At 39.9% G+C, this 20499-nt stretch overlaps 1 protein-coding gene across 18 annotated transcripts in view; it reads left to right on the top strand.

The window, feature by feature from the left end:
• The window catches only part of Trpm3 (transient receptor potential cation channel subfamily M member 3), a 514024-nt gene that overhangs the window by 279483 nt on the left and 214042 nt on the right, over positions 1 to 20499 (top strand). For 10 of the 18 annotated variants that reach the window (XM_076918422.1, XM_076918425.1, XM_076918437.1 and 7 more), the window contains exon 7: positions 10172 to 10246. The exons of the other annotated variants lie outside the window; for them this stretch is intronic. In XM_076918422.1, the coding sequence (XP_076774537.1) occupies positions 10172 to 10246 (75 nt within the window). The remainder of the gene's footprint in view (positions 1 to 10171; positions 10247 to 20499) is intronic. 18 annotated transcript variants of the gene reach the window in all.

Genomic DNA, 20499 nt, shown 5'->3' on the forward strand with positions numbered 1-20499 from the left:
CTGGCATAGGTCAGACTGGCATCTGTAATACATTCCAGCTTTTTGTGGAAAGCATCTTCCCTTTCCTCTGAGATGAGTCTTATGAACACAATGGTCCACAAGAAAGTCAACGCTTTGTAAAAGCTAGTTAGTTAAAATTAAGTTGGATTTGAAGTTGGTATGTGTCTATGAGGTGCACACCAATTTAAAGGAATTTATTACAGGGAGGTTCCTATAATTAGAAGTAACTACTCATGACTGTATCATCTTCATCCTGATTCCTTCACTATCATCACTGATCACTCTGAAAGATGGATTTTGTATAATTCTCAGCTACGGTGGTACAGCCTCCCTTAATAGACACTTAAAGTGAAAGAAGGAATCTGGAGTTATCCTATTTCTTAATTAATGTTATGGGAGAGGGGCAAGAACATCCTGTGATATGTAAGACAACACCTGGCTCCCAACCAATGGCATCCCTTAGGATGTGCTTGCTACTTGTATACATGGAGAAGAAACATCACTGAGAAAGAGAGGTTAAAAATATGTAACACTCTTTAAAGACTTTGGTGTCCTTAAATCCATAGCACAAGAAGGATGCCAGCTCTCATACACTCTGTTCATCACTCTTTGTGGGAAATTCTCTGTAATAAGTAACTTCATCAGTGCTATGCATGAAACTTATTCTATCCTGGAGATGCCCAATGGCATCGCTGTATTAGAACCCTTCATGTATTTGGAGTCAGAGGATGAACCTGAGTTGACCCTTGAGCCATCATAGCTGTAGACAAGCTGCTTTTTATTTGAAGAGACACACCAACCTGCCTAACAGGCAGAACCAGCCCGTGATGTAAATCAAATCAGAATTACCAATTCAGCAGCACCCGCTCCTAGACCACTGCTTTGGATGTTTGAGGCTTGGTGATCCTAGTGCTTCAGGCAGCGAGCTTTCCTGTCACAGTTTTTGGTGTCCAGAGAAATCCCACAGTCTACAGTTGTCAGCTAACATGGGAATCAAAGAAAGCCCAGAAAGGCAATTGCTTTACCCCTGAGACTCTGCCAAGCTTACTCCTTGGATGACATTGCCCAGGAAACATTCTAATACATCAGGGTTCCACGAGAATAGATATCAGATTCGAATACCAACAAAATGCTAATTTCTTATCTATAAATTACGGAGACTTATTCTAGAAGTTAGAGAGGCAGGAAAGGAATGTAAATCTTGGGCGAATGAGTAATTCATGAAGCAAGCTCTGTGAAGCAATTTTTTAGAAAAATTTACATTGCATATTTAGCCTAGTAGCATATATATTTCATATCCCTAGACTGACTGTAGTAGATCATATACATATACATATATATATATATATTCATATTTTCTATTATTAAAGCATGGAGCCAATTCTCCTTGAAAGGTTGACATTAATCAATGAACCTTTGGCTTTGTCAGTACTCTTATCAACATCACTGTCACTGATGTGTGTCAGGGCTGAACAACAGTGGCCACTTGGATATGAAGGACATTTAGTAACCTGTCCAGTTATATTACTGTAAGAAATGTGAAAACTACCAATGTCTGGAATTTTTTTCTAATTCCATGAAGAACGACATTAGAATTTTGATGGGAACTGCATGGGATGTGTAGATTACTTTTGGTAATATAGCCTTATTTTCATTGTGTTAATCTAGCCATTACAGAAATGTGGAAGGTCTTCCCATCATCTGTATCTTCTTTGGTTTTCTTTTTCAATGTCTTGAAGTCTTCAACTAGAGGTCTTTCACTGTCTTGGTTAGTACTTTTTATAATATTATAATATTATTCTGAATGAAAGAGACTCTGGGTACATTGTTGTATATGAAAGCTACTGAATTTTTTTTGTTGTTGATTTTTGTATCTTGCAACTTTACTGTGTCTGGTAGAGTATATAGGCTCTTTCAAGTATAAGCTGTGTTGTTACTTTGTCTTTCTCTTGTCTTATTTCTCTAGCTAAGACTTGAAGTACTATATTGAATAAGAAAGATTAGAGTAGATATCCTTCTTTCATTAACAATATTAGAAGAAATGTTCTTGACACCTTTTTCCTATTCAGTATAATGTTGCCTATATGTTTGTTGGCTATAGCCTTTAGTTTTTAAGTTAAATCTGTAGCTACTATCTCCAGGACTTTTATAATAAAGACTTAGTAAGCTTTGCCAGATGCCTCTCTGCATCTGACAAGATGACTGTATGGTTTCTATCCTTGAGTTTATTTATATGGTCCATTATACTTATTTATTTGTATATATTGAGCCATCCTTGTATCTATGGAGTAAAGTCCCATTGATCATTAGATATGATCTCCTTAAAAGTGCTCTTGATCTTTGTTGAGAATTTCTGCATCTATGTTCAAAAGGAAGATTAGTCTGTAGTTTCCTTTCTTTGTCTTTATCTGATTTTGATATCAAAATAAGAGTAGTGTCATAAAAGAAATTTGGTCACGTTCTTTCCCATCCCTTCTGTGGAACTATTGAGTAGTGTTGCTGTTATATCTTCCTTAAAAGTTTTATAAAATTCAGTAGTGAATTTATCTGGTTGATTCCATTCCTGGGCATATGCCTCAGGGAACCCATACCCAACCACAGAGATGCTTGTACACTCAAGTTTATTGTTGCCCTATTCCTGAAAGCAAGATCAGAAGCAGCCTGGATGACCATCAACAGGTGAATGGACCGTAAGTGCTTGGTACATATACTCAGTGAAACATTATTAATCTGCAAATAAAAGTGACATTTGCAAAACGTAGATGACTCTGAAAGGCATTGTATCAAGGAAGGTGATAAATGCTCCGAAAGATACTGTATGTTCTCTCTCATATTTGGATCCTAGTTTGTAATATATACATGTCATATTTAAATGAGGATAAATGTTAGTAAAGCCCAAATTAAAAGAAGACCAAAAAAAAGTAAAAAGCTGCTAAGGAAGGGGACAGGGCAAAAAGAGAAGTGTGACATGGAAGAAGAAAGAAAACTCTACTCAAATACACTTTGTTCCAGAAACACCATCATGCTACCCAATGTCTTACGTATCCTTTGATTTCTGTTACTGTAATATAATACTGACCAAAGCCAGCTTGTGGAAGAAAGGGTTTCTTTCATCTGACAGCTTGCAGCCTGTTACTGAGGAAAAACAAGGTAGGACCTCAAGGCAGAAAACCACAGCAGAATGCTGCTTACTGGACTCTGATTTGCTCAACTACTTTTCTTATCTGCCCACGTGCCCCTGACTAGTGATGGCATGCATGGTGACCTCCTGAATCAACTAGCAATTAAGAAAATGCCCATAGATATGCCTGCAAGCCTGTATGGTTAAGGCTCCCTCTTCCCAGGTAACCCTAATTTGTGTCAACCTAAAACTAGCCAGAATGTTGCTAATTTTAAATTTTTAGCTACTTTTCTGGCAAAAAAAATGAGTGTTTTTGTTTGTTTTTACCAATTATCATGATGATTGAAATAAAGATGGCCTGTATCCCATGTCTCACAGGTCACTTTCTTCTGATATATCTTGTTATATCTTAAAACTATTTGTCTTAGGACCCAGGTCCTTTAGTTGTAACAGTGACCCAAAGCAAAGAGGCATACATGGGATCAGAGATGGCTTCCTACTTACATGTCAGTCCTAGTACAAATCCAGATGTAATGAGAGCATCCTGGTGTCAGGGCTCAAAACCCTTTTTTGGTTTGTTCTGCTTATGTAGTTCTCATCAATATGTGTATTTTTGTCCAGAGTAAATTAGAAGCAAAGAACAACTCAGGACTGTAAACAAGCCTCCCCATAGCCCACCCAACCCCAAGCCTTGGAGGCTCAACAAGAAAGCCACACCATTTGGTTTATATTTTATATGTGTCTTGTGGCAGCCACTAATTATAGAATTCAGTTTTAATCCAGGAGATAGGCAGCAAGCTAAAATGCTATCACTAGGAAGTGCAGGAAAACTATTGGAAGATGGGTGAAAGTTTTAAATCTAACATTCCAAGTAACTACTGAAGATTAGCTGATTGGCTTATGGATAGAGCCTGTCAAGCTTCCATAAATAACATATGTCTGGCTTACCCAGGATGCTCACTGGGGAAATTACCCTGAACAGCACCTGTAACATAGGAGTCAGGCTTGTATTTTCTGGTTTCACCTTTGAGCTTTTAAGTATCATGAGATTCAAATCATATTGAGACTAAGCTGTCCTAGGACAATTGGACTATACCTCAAACCTGATTTCATTGACTTCTTAAGCTAACTAATCCAACAGAGTATCAATCCTCTTCATTTCAAATCAATCATCTACACTGTGCAGTGCAAAAGTGTGTTGTTACACACTATCTGATTTTGACTCTCTTGTTAGAGGCTTTGACTCTCTTGTTAGAAGGAAATTAGAGAAGGAAAGAAGCCCATTCTCTGACTCAGTGGAGGGAATCTTTGAGGATACTGAAAAGAAGGTGGCCTAAAACCTCATGTCAGTTATCCAATCTGGCTTTCTTTCATTTAAATAAACCTGAAGAGATAACTAGTGATTATACAGGATAAAGCCATTGGAGTATGGGGGGGAGTGGTTGATGAAGCCATTAGAAAACTAATAAACTTACAAATGAGTATGTCTGATAATGACAGTTATAAAAACATCTATGACTATAATTAATCTTCAGAGTTAGTTCCCTGCATTCCTTGTTTAGAGATCAATACACTTGTCATCGTCAATTCAACCCTAGATTTTCCTTTGATTTTTATTCATTATTCAGCCCAACCTAAGTGTTAGATCTACGTGTAGGTGCAGCTTCCGTTCTAGTGTAGTGGGTGAACAAATTTAAGGTGTGTTTATCACCTTACACATTTAATGAAGCTACAGCAAGAACTTTGAAAATAAACCTTCCCTTTCTCTCCTATACTCCATTGTTCACAACTTTTTGTCCCACTCCTGTGTATCCTTTCTTGTTATCATTTTATAAAATAACTTGAGTATTTAGTATCTAAAATGCTTGAGAGCCTGTGTTATAGGTTTTGGCAATTTGGGACTATCTGATATTCAGTTTAGGAATGTTTTACGAATACCAAAATCATAACTATTGTGAATTTCTCATTCACACAAGACAGATTCCTACCAAAAACAAAATGCTTATAAATCCCATTAGAAAAGATAATAAATAATTTCAAAAGACAGTCAAATGAATAATATATTCACAATGAAGATAAACAGCTAATTTCTATAATAGTATTTATAAATCAAAAAGAAAAATGTGCAAAACCCTATTGGAAACCGAGCAAAGCCTTTCCATAGGAAGATCATAGGGAAGAAAATAAAGACTTAACATCATTCAACAATGAAAGAATTTTATCAATCAAATTGGCAAAACTCAAAAATCAGAATAATATAATGTCAGTAAATGCTACATAAATATGAACTGGTAGCATCTTTGTTCCGTGTGTAATGTTAAATAATGTGGAAACCTTATTTAGCAAATACTTTGGAATCCCCTTGAAGTGTACAAACCCTTTGAGTCTACATTTCTCAACTTGAAATTTATTCTGTATATATTTACTATAATATTGCTCATAATAACAAAGCAGAAATAACCTAACCATTATTTGGTAATTGAAAAATTATAGAGAGATTTTGAGTGAAATACTAAAACTATTGTAGATAATGAAATAGTTCCATTCGGGGTCACATGGAAAGCTATCTAAAGGTATCTTTTAAGTCAAAAGTCTATTCAATAATGTAATTGATTGCTTACTATAATCACATTTTGACATTTTATACTCATGTGCTTATTCAATACCCTTAAGTATTCTAGTGGATAAATATTACTGACAGTGAGCCAGGTAGGAGAGAAAGGCAGGAAGTACAACACTTTATGCTTTTAAGATTTGTTCATTTTATCTAATTTAAGGTTTTTATTACTATGATGAAAAGTCATGAGCAAAGCAACTTGGAGAGGAAAGGGTTTATTTGGCTTACATGTCCATATCACTTGAAGGAAGTCAGGACAGAGACCAAAGAAGGCAGGGACCAGGAGGCAGAAGCTAATGCAGTAGCCATGGAGGGATGCTGCTTACTGACTTGTTCCTCATAGCTTACTCAGCCTGCTTTCTTATAAAACCCAGGACCACCAGCCCAGGGATGGCACCACCCACAATGGGCTGGGCCCTCCTCCACCAATTACTAATTAAGAAAATAAATGTCTTAAGCTGGATCTTCTAAAGGCATTTTCTCAATTGAGGTTCTCTCCTTTCCGATGACTCTTGCTTATGTCAAGTAGACATAAAACTAACCAGCCAATCCAGTGTTGATTTTTACAGTAAACAAAGACTGATTTTGTCATAGAGGATGTGCCTATGCCTTTAGAAGTAGTCTTCCCATCCATGTGACACAGAAGTTTGATACCTTCCTTCGTGCACATATACATGCCACACTTTAAAATGCATACTACATATAATTAAGATGTACAAAATAGAATTTTAAGACACACCTATAGTAAAATCATCTCATATAGTTCCCCAGCTCCTCCCCCAGGATGAGTAGCCACAACCTGGATTTTTTTGGCAAAAAATCCTAACTACAGCACACCACTGTCTACTGTAGTTGTCATGTTGTGTGCTGTAAATCAAATTTTAAATCGTTCATCCAACTGTTGTATCCTTTAGCCCTCATTTCCTCGCTCCCCTACCCCAGCTGTGAGCTGACTCCCATCATTCCTGAGCAGTGACTACAAGCCTGTCTCACTGCATTCAGAATAACTCTTCCACTGTCCATGCATTCTTGGCTCAGTCTTCAGAGTGAAGAATCATGAGAGTCCAGTCAGGAAACTTGGGGAAAAAGAGGCTGGTTTAGAGACACATGAGTGATGTTCTCAAGACGTGTGTGGAGGTTATATAAAAACGATGGGGCCAATACAACAGATTTCACGCTTCGATTTAATAATGGAAAATCAGAACCCAAGTCAAGTCATGGTCCCTCTTCAGAGTTAGAACACTACAGTACAGCCTAAACTCAGTCCAAGTACTAAACTCTAAATAGATGTCCTGTCGGAGTGGGGAGACTAGAAACAGCCTACATCTGTGTCCCGCTCAAGAAGAGAATATACGACTAGGCATTTCTTTTTCATCACAGTCTAGATGGCCCAAAGTCCACCTCCCTTTTTCCTATTAAATTGTAGCTCTTTCAACAGTGGTTTTATGTTGAATATTGTCCATATGCTCACTGCAGCAAAGTGTCTCCAATATACTCTTGATCTTACTATAATTCTAAGATGTTTTATATATGTATATATATATATATGATTTCTTCGGCTTTTTAAAATGTAGCAAAACCTGTCATTTAAAATCGTTCTTTTTCCCATGGTGTTGCTTTTTTGGAGCTCTTTACAAGCCTTTGCCTGAGTGCCTATACTATAGAAAGCACTGTAGAGGCTGCATGGTACATAAGGCATAGCTTTGTGCTTGGAGAACTTAGTCTTTGAAGAAGTCAACAAAGCTCGTGTTTATCAAGTGCTATTCTAAATCATTTACAAGGAGTAGCTGATTTAATTCCCACAGCAGTCATTCTTCATCTACTCCTTAGTAAGTACACTGAACCACAAAGAGGCCAAGGAATGGCCAAGGTCAGACTGTGACTAAGTGGCAGACCCAGGAAGTTTGTGTCTGAGCCCACGCCTGTACCAGCAGCAGGCTGGCTGTGTGTGCAGAGACTGCATTATAGAACAGCAAGTGTTCCATGCCCTTTGTGATACAAAGTACAGTGCCAATTCAGACAAAACATGTGGGGTATAATATTCATGGGGATGCCTGTCAAGCAAAATTTGACAGGCATAATGGGGGCAATCCACTTACATGCCACATAGGTGAAAGCTATCAATAGGCAGAAAGTTAGTACAGTACATAGAGTCGACACTTGCTTCGTTTCTATTCACTTTATCTTCAAATGGCACAGGGAAAATTTTCACTGCAAACAAGAATGGGAAGATGTGCACTCAAGTTAGTTTTTTTAAAACATATAATCACCAAACTCATAAGGAGAGGCGTGTGTGTTTCGTTGCTTCTTTTATTAACAGAAAGTCTTAGGGAGAAACTAACCTAGCATATAGAAACAGAGCATAAATAATACAGTGCGGATTTATGTGTGCCCAGACATCCGGATGATCTGTAGGTCCCATCTAGCTAGCTGCTCTCATTCTATATATAGGAACGTCACTTGGAGAAAGCCAAATGTTCTACCTACATTCACAAGGAATTGAATTGGAAATGCTTTTACTTAAACCCAAACTACACACAGCCTGTCTTTTCCTGCTTGTCACTGTCTTAGTTTGAGGATCGTTCTCTGTTTGGTACAATGCCCTAAGAGATGAAACAAACAAACAAACAAGAATAAACAAATCTCCCTAGACACCTCAACAATGGGCACTAGCACAGTGGAACCAATCTTGGTTTGGTACAAAATCTGTAGTGCTTTACCTTATACCTCATCACTCCTCATCACTCCACTGTGCCCTGGGGGCACATAAGGAAATAGTAAGACAATCAGGGACACTATCAATGTATCCCTGTGCCTACTTGTTAACTGTACCACCATGATTTGCCCCCTCCTTTATATGGCATCCTTTGATATTTTTCTTCATGAGGATTTTTATATACCTAGAGAAGAATAAACTGAAATACAAGCCTGGGGTTCACTCTGCAGGAAAGATGAAACAAAGCCAGACTTATTTAGTTTTAATATTTATTTGTTTATTGCTCAATTCCTTCTCCAAATATAAGAACTATTGGAGGCTTGTATGGTTGCTATCTATTAGAAGCTTTGCTTATAGTATTTAGCAAGTGCTTTGCCACACACAATTGTGGAATAGCCCACAGAGTATGTTCTTACAAACTTAATTGTCCTCAGAAGTGAACTAATTGTGGACACTCCGGGAAATACACTGTCATTACTCTTGGATTGTTATTTTATTGACAATAGAGAATCCAAAGGAAGTGACCCCATGTCCGGTGCTGTGAGGGATGCTGTATGTCTGCTGCTTTGAAGGTTTCTCCTCCATGGGTTTCCCAGTGAGCTCACTGTTTTAACAGTGCAGCTTTATCAGCTTGTAGACCTGAGGAAGGGCTCCATGGTGACACGTGAAAACAGGCACAATGCTTCTCACCAGCCAGATGCCCTTGCCCAGCCTGTGGTCCCAACAACTGCCACTAACTGGGGTTCCTCTAGAAGTCTAGCTCAGTCCTAAAAATTGGGGTCATAAGTTTTACCATGAGGGTCTGCATTTCCACTAAATGCTGTTCTGATGCTGCTGTAAGATTATCAGGAAGGCAAACGCATACTTGCTCGCTTTGGCCCGGATTTAAGAGCAGGTGCTGTTTGTACCATATAGACAAAAGCTGGCTTAGTTAGCCAGTGAGCAGCGCCCCAGACACGATCTTACCCATGAATGTCTTTCCCAGATAGGAGGCAGCAAAACAAGCTAGAGGGGAAATCTAACACACTGAAATAACTTTAATGACTGTTAAAGACACAGAGAGGGTGTTTGGGGAGACAGATACCCCTCTGGCTAGCCAATGAGAGAGCAGAAAAAAAAAGCAGAATGAACATCCTCAGTAAATACCATTACTCATGTTTAGTAACAAATCAAGTAGGTTCTCATGTGACCAGCTAATATTTTAATTCATAAGTAGCTAATCATTTGACAACGGAAGGTATGTGTCTCAAACAAACAAGCAAACAAACAAACAGAAAATCACAGAAATGTTTCTAAAAAGAAGATAGGCATGAAGTTGGTTCTGTTCTGTCCTGGAAGACACCAAACTGAAAGAATTGTAATTATCATTCTGTCTAACAGACCAGCAAACAAACAACGCCTCTGGGTTTTACCAAATGCTAAGCACTGGAACAAGCACTTAATATAATATAATGTATTGCAATCCCTTCATCTCCCATATCTGTCCTAGGTTAAAACAGAATAAAATATGCTTCCTCCAGTAGAAGGGATGTTGATCTTATGAATCTGCTTGTATTTGGTTTTGAGAAGTCTTTGTGATGCTTGCACATCTCTGTGTATGCAGTGTGGTTTCAGTCACACACGGAGACTTATACAGATTGGGTGGTCCATTTGCTTTAATAAAATGTATATCCGTCCGTTGGGTTGTAGAAATTTCAAAGCTTTTGTTTTTTGACAGGATGCCTGCCGTTTTTCTCTCTTGACTCCCGCTTGTTTTATTCATTTTGGGGTAGTTGCCAATTAGACCCAATTGGTAAGTATAATTGACAAAAATCTTGAATTTCCTCTTAAACTCCAACCAAGAAAATTAACCATAGATGCTATAATTTCCTTTTAAAATTCCCAACCACATCACTCTTCTGACTGCTGCTTATCTCTTCAAAGACATCCATCCCCACCAGACCTTAGTGATTTCTTTTCACCTGTTACCCTGAAGATGTCACCTAGGACAGCATAGCAGCATCCTAAGATATGACTAGAAGGAAGGAAGCGTTTGTTCAAGTTCCAGATACTATGTAAGACATCATCATAAAAACTCTCTTTTAGTACTTGACAAATCCATTTAAGGTAGAAATTGCATGAGTTTTTATAGGTATAAAATGATAGATATGTTATACCTTTAATCTTATATCCATCTACTTCGGCACCTGAATACATACCTGGTCAGACATAACTCCCAAACCTTTACTACCCCTTCCATCCACATGCAAAGGATTAGCTTGCTTAAGAAAAGACTCCCTAAAATTTGGCTACCTTCGAAAGCTTATGGGCATTGTTTCATTCAGCACCTAGTTCAGGACTTGGTTAAGCACTGCTTTGAATGAGTCATCAAACAAGGAGTCAAGGGGGGAGAAAGTGCTGGTCAGTGGCTGAGATACTGGAGAATCAAGATGAGCAGGAAATGAAGAGGGTGTCTAAGAGGGGCAGATGGAGGCAGGTGGAGGAGCTCCTGACCGTGTACCATGGCTACAGTCCTTCTTCATGTGACTCGTGGACTTCCCTTTGTCATCCTATGCCTGAGAATATATGAAGGAGGCTGGGAAGGCAAAGGGACGTTCAATTGTCATCACTGGCATCTTTGTTGATCATTGCACCATCATCAAATGCATTTGGATAATCATAACATGAAAATTCCCCATCATTGAGTCCATAACTTTCCCAAGACAAGGGTGACAATTTGAAACATCAAAGAACCTTACCCAAGGAAGTAAAGAAGTGAGAAAGAGTGAATCAGACTCTCCCAGATGAACAACCCCATGTTCAAACTCTAACTGGTAAAGGAAACTGAGCTTCTTCCAAGCAGGTTGTATGTATATCAAAAACATCCTACTACCTTCTGTGGATGTTCTGGACTATTATACCAATCATGCAGATGTTTTTTTGTCTCAACCAAAGACAAACACTGAGTGCAATCATAAATACCAAAGTCATGGGCAGTTACTGGGGTATGTGATGACTATGTCATTTTTCAAATGCTTTCAACTGCATTGAATAATTGTTCAAATTATTCAGATTTTCCTCTGCCTTTTAGATAGCCTTCCATCTAAAGCAGATGTTCTCAACTTGTGCATCATGACCCCTTTGGCTAATTTTATTTCCAAAAATATTTACATTATGATTAATGGCAGAAGCAAAATTACAGTTATGAATTAACAATGAAAATAATTTTATGGTTTGGGGGTCACCAAAACATGAGGAACTGTATTAAAGGGTCACAACATTAGAAAGATTGAGAACCACTGATCTAAAGAATGATTTGCATTGAAATAAATCTTAGCTATTTGGTGAAATTACTTGGCACAAGTTGTTTGTGTGTGTAAAACATTCTTGTTAACTAAAAGTCACTTTGAAAATCAAGACAATGAAGTCAAAACAACTTTGGGCAATAGAAGAAATTTTAAGGAAAATGGTTTCTTGCCTGTCTTGTTCATCCAGCCCTTTCCAATCAAACTAGGATCCCTCTCTATTTGAGGAAAGAAACTTTTTCACTCTGGAATTACTTGTTCAGGGATGGAACAGCTATTTTAAACAAGTCTGACCAGGTTACCTGCCCAGCATTCAAATGTGATCTCCTAGGCACTACCCCATGGAATTAAGAACTGTGAAAAATCTTTGCAGATTAGAAAGATTTAGGTTGGAAATAATTTAGATGTTTGTTCTCAAGCTCAGTAAGACTTCCTGCTGGTAGTCAGCTGAAGTAGATTCTTTTCAGGGTAACAGGACCTTCCTGGTGGGACTTGGTTCCCTTCTTGTTTCATTGCTAAGTGAAAACCCCTCTAGACTATTTCCATTTCTTCTCAAGCTTCTTTTTCCCATAATGCCACATGGACATTCTGATCCACTCATTCCAAAATGCTTACAGTTTCCTTGATTTAATATACCCCATTGGGTATGTTTTGTCTCTGTTTGATACCTGCTTGAATTCTGCCTCTCTTATTACTAATAGCAACAGTCTTTTAATCTCTCAGTCTAAGAATCCACCTCCATCTAAGTATTTCCCTTCCTTGAACCTCACAGGCTATGTCCCTCACATCTTCCACATTCCCACTTTACTGTCTAAAACTCTGTGGTGGCACTTCTTATTCATTAATGATTGTGTGTCCCTTTTTCTGCTCAGTTGCTCATCACCTGCCCACCATGAGCCTGTAGAAAGCAGAGCCTGTCTGTGTCTTAACCATTGCTATCAGTCTGAGAATTTAGCGTAGTCCCTGGCATATGCAAATAGGTGTCTGATAGATAACTGTTGCCAATGGCAATACTTAGTTTTCCTAGACTTATATTTAGCTTTGGTTTCTAGTTTGACATTGAAGTTTAATAGGAGGGCTTAGATGATATACTCTAGAAAGAAAAGACAAATGAGGTAACAACACAACAGAGAGACTCAAAGAAGAAAACCAGATGGGAAAGGGTTTAGGCAAAGATAACCAGGAGTACCATGACTGGTGCAGAAGAACATTCAGTCTGGGAAATTTGAATGTACTTCTATTCCATTGTTTATCATTGTTATTGTGACTGTTAGTAAACCATTTCCAACTAAATCAATGCATTTAGAAGATCCAAAAGAAATATTTTGCATTACCCAAGTCTATCCTGACTTCAGTATTTCTATTTATACAGAAAAGGAATTATCTATTCACTTCTCCCCACTTACTAATAGTAATAGTCATCATGTCTTCTTTTCAGTCTAGATCAGGATAAATCACTTGGTAGCAATGCATAGCAAACCTTAGAGAGTCAGGATAACAGAAAACAGATGGAAAAAAATTGTCCTGAGTGGGTGCTTTTCTGCCATAATCATCAACTCACAGAAGAGATGGTATTTCATTTTGGTAGGGGTCACAAAGAATTGTGGATTGAGACTCTCATTTGCTTAAGATGGCTAGATCTGAAAAATGTATCACACGGCCCTCCAAAGTGCCTTTGAGGGTGGCAAATAATTTGTTTAATCTCTGCAAAATGTTGTTTGGAACATGTCAGGCTCTCAAAACAAATGGATGCAAACGCAACATGTAATTCATATAGCTCTGAAGAATAACTAGAAATGTCACGAATGACACTATGACTGTTTTAACAATAAAAACCGTTCTAACGTTAAACGCTCAACTCATTAGCCCCTCCAAAAAAAAAAAAAGAAAAGAAAAGAAAAGAAAAGAAAAAAGGAGGAAAACAAGAGATTTCATGCCTTCATAATGGCCAAGGCAAGCAGCAGATTTTCCCCTCTCTTTTGGCACTCATGGCTGAAACGAAACAGCATTCTTTCCCTCAGTAAACAGGCTGTCCTTGTACCACACTGGAGGCCAGATTTCCAAACTCAGCAAAGGACCACACGGCGCAGCCCAGAAGGCAAACACTCGAGTCCTCCTAAAGCACAGACAGGGGAATGCTCGACCCTAACAAGCCTTGGCATCTCTGGGTCCACATGGGGAAGTGTGGGCAATTCCTGCTGGAAAGAAGCAGAGTGGAAAAACAGAATAGGTGTGTGCCTTTGCCAAATCAGGGAGGGTGAAGATTGAAGAGTCAGCTTTCCTGGGCATCAAACAAATCTGAGCTGAGCCCGGCCTCATTAGCAGCATTTCTTCCACCCCGAGGGAGAACACAGGAAGTGTGCACCGTCTGTGCTGCACATTACAATTTGTTATGAAATCCTGGGGGAGGCTGTGAAGCAAGCTGCAACTGAACACAGCATGCCTGCATGAAAAGTCTAGGCAGCCGTTCCCTGCACCTTGGTTTCCAGCCTCAGACCCTGGCCTGTTGAAACACAACAGCATTTGTTTTGCCCTGTTGATTTAGATGTTCCCATTAGTCCAACACCCAGAACTGTTTCAGTAGAAATTGTTGCTCATAAACTTAGATACATAGGAAATCTTACCTGATAACATTATTCTTAATTCAAAGAGATTCCAACCTCCCCTTCATATCATTTTTGTTAAGCTAAAAATTGCTATAAATATTAGTCCCATACCCTCCCCCCGCCACCCTGAGCTAGTTTTCTATCACTGGAAGAAGCGTTTGAGCTGGGTATAGTGGTGCTCACCTATACTTCCAGGTCTTTGGAGGTTGAAAGGAGGACCACAGATCTGAAGACTGCCTAAGCTAGAGCAAGACCCCATTCAGAAACACAATGAACCTGAGAAAACCAACTTAAGAAATCTTACTTTTACTTGATTTTGAACACACAGTCTCTGAGTGATTAGCTACATTGTGTTGGGCATCAAGGAAATGATGAAGGAAAACTGTTCATCTCCTGGCAGAGGGAGAAAGAGAAGATGGGGTTCCCACAATCCCTTTCAAGAGCAAGTTTGCAAAGAACTAAAGAGCTCCTAGCAGCCCCAACTTCTTATTATCTTCAATGTCCCGGTTAGTGCCATCTTGGAGACTGAGCCTTTAATACATTCACATGTGGATCACAGCTATAGCACCCCCCCCCCCCCAACACACACACACACCCTGACTTTCTCTCCTGCTTACAGACAACTTAGAAAATTGGGAAAGGGCTCTCAAGTCCCTTCACTCAAGGTCACCCATGATACAGCAGTTGTCCACATCTGTTCCACCTCTCTAAAATAGGAAACCCTGACACTACTATGCCAGGTAAGGCCTCTGGGGATCCTATAATATTAAATAGATAAGTGAGGAACAAGGAGACTGTGGAAGTTGAAAAATGAAAACTGAGAAAAAAAATTTAAAACTGGTCTTAGGACAGCCCTAACAAAACATATCGGGTAGATAAAAGGAATCAGCACAAGAGATGGGGGGATCCAGTGAGATGAGAAGAAGACGGAGTGGTAGACTGTCTGAAGCCAAGTAAAGCCTGACCTCCCATCAGCAGGATGGCCACTAGGCTCGCATAGCTTACAAGCCAAGTAAGAAGTCCTGGGATCTGGCTATAAGCTTGGGAACAAATCTTTTGCTCTGGTCCCAGCGTTATATGCTTTCCTGTTCACAAATGTCCCCATCAAAGGCACATCTCTTTCTCTTAAGTCCTTCGAGGCATAAATGAGCTTGGCTTTTCATGAAGGCCACCTAGAAAGTTTATCTTCAAGTAATTTTGCTTTAGGCAGCTCTAGTCAACAGGACAAACCTTCTGTGGAGTGGGAGAAACGCATCCGAATGACTCTGTGTCATGAGGAGATAGAAAGACAAATGGAAAATGCAATCTGATTCAGAACTCCATACATTCTCCTAAATAACAGAAATGCATTAGGAAGTCTATGCTTTACTTATAAGCAAACCACCAAGTAGAAAATGTGGGTATAAATGAGAAGTTCTCACTAGCACAGTGAAACTCCCATTGGGAGTTTCCTGTATAGTCCCAAGTAGCCAGGTTTAGGGGTTAAATTGCTAGGGAGTTCATCTGCCAACGGAAGCAGTGTGCCGCTGATACAGATGAATGAATGTGCATCAGCGCTAGGCTTACACACATCTGTGTTTCCAACTTAGTCATTTACCATTGCATCCTAGGGATAAATGAACTAACAGAATTTTCCTTCTATGAATTTCTTTAGAACATTATCTAGGCCCCGAGGTACACAAACTGTAGCCCAGGAGCCAAACCCATCATATCTATTTTTATAAATAAAGATTTACTGTAACATATATGTTGTTCTGAATAAAATATCTGTCGATGGTTCTGTGCCACGATCACAATCCTTCTGCAGAGTCCATCCAGCCTGCAGAGCTGAAAATAAATGCTTCTCTGGCCCTTTAAGGAAAAAGTTTGCTGATGTCTTTAAAGTAGACTCCTAGGCACATTGTGGATGGGCATTTTGGGTCTCACCCCATGAACTTTTCCTTTATTTGCTTGAGTGGGGCACATTTTAGATGTCAGCTGTTTTGTTTGGTTACCTCCTCCTGCAGCTTAAGCTAAGCCACTAGCTCTCCAAGTGTGCTCCCTGGACCAGAAGCTGCAACAGCGCATGGAAACTGCTAAAACACAAATTCTCACTGATCTGAGATGCCCAAAGAGGGGCCAGTGTGTGTTTTCAAGCAGTGACCCCCACTGGTGGGTCTAAAAGAAGAGCCTTTGTCCTTGCAGACACTGGCAAGAGATTCCCACACACACTGTTTCTTCTGATCATGTTCAATGAGCAAACTACTTCACTACATTAGGATTGCAACTTTAGGGCATCCCTGTAATGGCCATATTTTTACTTAATAATCTCAAGATAGCCTTCTTTTAGATAATAAGGTCATGAGTTATTATTGAAGCCACATAGATTCTTAGTGCCGGAAGCTGCAAAAGGTCGTTTCACATAGACTAGAGAATAGGATAATAAGATTAAATATTCCCATGATTGAGGTTTCAGAGAACCCACTACATACCTCTGGGCTATAACTGTCTCCCAACTTCCCCTCATCATACCGGATGAGTTTAAACGAGAGTGTGATGTGGCATTCATCTCCAAAAGAGAAGTAGCAGGATCCATCTCTAGCACCATCTAGGATATGCTACACCATGAGACGAGTTTTCAACTGATATCTTCACGTAACTGATTAGCACAGGTGCCTCTGTATTGTCGCTCTGTTCCTTTGCTTAATCATCAAATACTTCTCTGGGGCTTCATCTCTCCTCATGCAGACAGAGGAATAGCTTGCTAATAAACAGTTGGGGTTTAGGAGGAATGGAAAATGGAGCCCATGAAACAGCATGATCAGCAGTGAATAAACCCAGGGCCTCTTTTAAACACCCAAATTGCTGTCTACTTTAAGAACTGTCAGAAATGACCTTGAGATACATAAGTGTAGTAAAGCAACTGTTCGTTAAGGTTTGTCCAGGATTCAGCTGTTCCAGTTTATAACTAGTGTATTGGAGTGATTATCAGTAAGGACACGTACACACACTTATAAATGTGCCCTGGTTGAATGGCAAATCAAATGATCCCCTTAGTGTAAGACAGCACTTCATTCTAAACCCAAAGCTCAAAGGCAGCCTTTGCTTGGACTCATTTGTAATTACCTTCTTTAAAAAGCACATTACCATCATCGTTTGCTCGTAAAGAGCTATCGTAGTATCAAGAAAAACACATACCATACAAAGAAAGCCAATACTTTTCACTTAAAAATAGATTTGCATTCCCAAAGTGGAACCAGGGGCTCAGGTTGTCTCAGCACTCTTGGAAAGTGGCCTCTGGAGCTGAAATGGTAACATCGTAGTTTCCAGTTTTGAACTGGAAGTCCAACAAACTATACTGTATATCTACTGTTGACAAGAACCATACTGAGAGTTCAGCACCACGGCACCACTGATGGGAAGTAAAATGTCATTATCACTGTTCATAATACTGTTGGAGATAATGACGTGGTATGGGGTCAGTTCCTACACTCCCACCAGACAACAGGATCTCCAACACTCACCTTACCTAGGGAACTGCTTGGCATTCATTCTCTGAGGAAAAAGCTATCATCTCTCATATGAGGGCTTTCAGAAGCTAGCCCTCACCAGGCTAAGAAGCAGATACAGAGCTGTGTGGTGGTGCGCTCCTGTAATTCCAGCAAGCAAGTGCCTGAGGAAAGAGAATCGTGAATTTGAAGCCATTCTCAACTACACAGTACAAACTTACTGCAAGCAAGCAAACAAACAGGAAGACCTGGGGTGGGTATGTGACAGTAATGGGGATGGAATCTCTGAACATGGAAGCACAGAACCAGAGAAAAGACAGTTTCCTACAACATAGTCTCATGGTTTTCCCCCAAAGACTAAGCAGACCGGGTATAACATAGAGGAACAGGTAATCAGCAAAACTGATTTTCTAATTTTGTGCTTTGGATCTGAAATTAGAACCACAATTGGGGATGATCTAATATCACTGACCCAAGATAACTAATGTCTGTGTCTAACAATAACAGTCTAGTATTTTAGTTGTTCTGATACCTTGTCGGTAAATGAAGGTCACCCCTAGCCTACGGCTAAAATATACCAGCTCAGTAGGAAGAACCTTTGGGTTCAGTTTTGATCACATAGCTTCTATTCATTTCAACCAAATAATGGCTTCCTGGGCATCCTTCTAGCAAGGGGAGGCACATAAACAAAGCTGTGTTTACATCTTTCTCCCCAGTGATCCAGATGCTCAGTCCCTGTAGCTTGGCCCAAACCTGAGAAACAGCACAGGCGCAACTTAAAAAGAACAGACAGTTGAAATGAAACTGGCTATTCAGTCTCTAAGCATCCAAGCTTTTCTGATGTAATCCAGATGGACAGGTAGAGTAGGAGCACCCACCCAGCTTCTTCAGCAGGTCTCTGACCACTGCTTAAGCCCAGCAGTAAAAATTGGAGAGAGGATGCCATAGGGACACCTAAAGGATGACCATCTGTACTTTTAGTAAGATCCCTCAGCAGAATTGAGGGGTGATAGTCTCTTTGCAATTCTCAGTGTCTTCCTGTCCCTTCATCTGTCCCAAGGTGTGGATTTTTTTTATTTTGTTTTATGCTGCAAGCATTTATTTGAACTACTGTCTAAGGGTGAAGGAGTTTGGAGTCAGAATGTTAAGATGCATGGAGAATCACTGTCAAAGGAGCCTACAATTTAGAGGGTGGGGGAACTTTAATTAAACCAAGGCGGTAACTGCCCAAAGACATTTTTTTAATGAGCAATGGGACCACAAAGCACAGAAAATTAATACTGCCTGAGGGGATTGAGTAGGGCTTAAGAACCAGATTTTGACAATTGAATTAGATTCAGGGGGCAGAGGGTACAAAATCAACAGAACCTTCTTCTTTATCCATGCTCCAGACAATATAAGCAATAAAAGTAGTTAGAGTATAGTACCCAAAATACAACTTTTACTGCTTAGAGGGAAAAGAAGAAGAATGTGGCTTTAGGGCAATTGGCTAAATAGGCCGAAGTGGACTCCAGAGTTAAACAGAACCCCACATGGTACTTCACCCCATCACCTCATACCCATATCCTGGGCAGAGCCTCTGGAGGACCTGGGAAATCCCAACCTCACCCATCTTTCATGCATGCAAGAGGAAGAAAAAGGTATCAGGCTTAGCTGACCAAACTCAGATATTCTTTTCAAATTCACTACAGGCAGAGAAAAGCCCATGGAACAGCTTAGTTAAAATGCCTCCTCCTGAAGACAGTTGTGGGGAGAAATAGTTCTCTATCCCCTAAGAAGCCATCCTCTCTAGGGTGACTAAAAGAGAAGCTTACAAATAATCTTACATGGAGAACCCTGAGAATGCTGTACACGAATGTAGGGTCAAAGAGAACACTGAGAAAGATATAAAAGGAGGCACAGATATAAGCTGAGCCTGGGATATACACAGAAGGATTTCAGTCCTGTTTTTATTAGCAGTGAAAACCACTAGACTTTCAAGGAAACATCACAGTTATGAATAATGGCTAGCTACTACACAAAGACTCATACAAAGGCCTGGAAGACTCATACAAAAGGGCCTTCAACAATCTATAGGAAAACCAGGGAACACAGACATGGGCATTTGCATCTCTGACTTGGGGGCAATGGAAATCGTATCTCAGATAACTGAGGACACATTACTCCTGTTATGTAATATGTAAAGTTCTCTGGAGAAGGAAGTACTATGTCATTTTAATCATCAGGGGAGAACTGGGGCAGTAATGTGGCACTCTGCCTTCCTGCTCTTCTGTATGCCAAGTTTTCATGGTCAACTACTACATGGAGAACGTTGTATGGCATGCTCAAATTACTGTTAAATCTGGCAGGTAGGGAAGAGAGATGCCACAACGTATAGCCAAGGACATAAAATTCCAAAAGACACAAAAGGGACCATGAGTGCTGTAATCGGGCAGGACTGCGCCACGTGGCCTGCCTCTACCACTACTGCAACTGCGTCTACACGTGGACTCCATCGCTGCTACCTGCCATCACTGACTGTGAATTTCTACCGCTGCTGCAGACTAACTCTGGCTGTGGCCCACCACGTGGTGCTCCACCACGTGGGTCAGGCATCCAGACAGGCCCACACAGACCTCCCGCTTCCATTTTCCTGATACCAGACTGCATAAGCCTGCATCAGCAGGC

The sequence above is a fragment of the Arvicanthis niloticus genome, chromosome 1, assembly GCF_011762505.2.
Source record: "Arvicanthis niloticus isolate mArvNil1 chromosome 1, mArvNil1.pat.X, whole genome shotgun sequence".
Lineage (NCBI taxonomy): Eukaryota > Metazoa > Chordata > Mammalia > Rodentia > Muridae > Arvicanthis > Arvicanthis niloticus.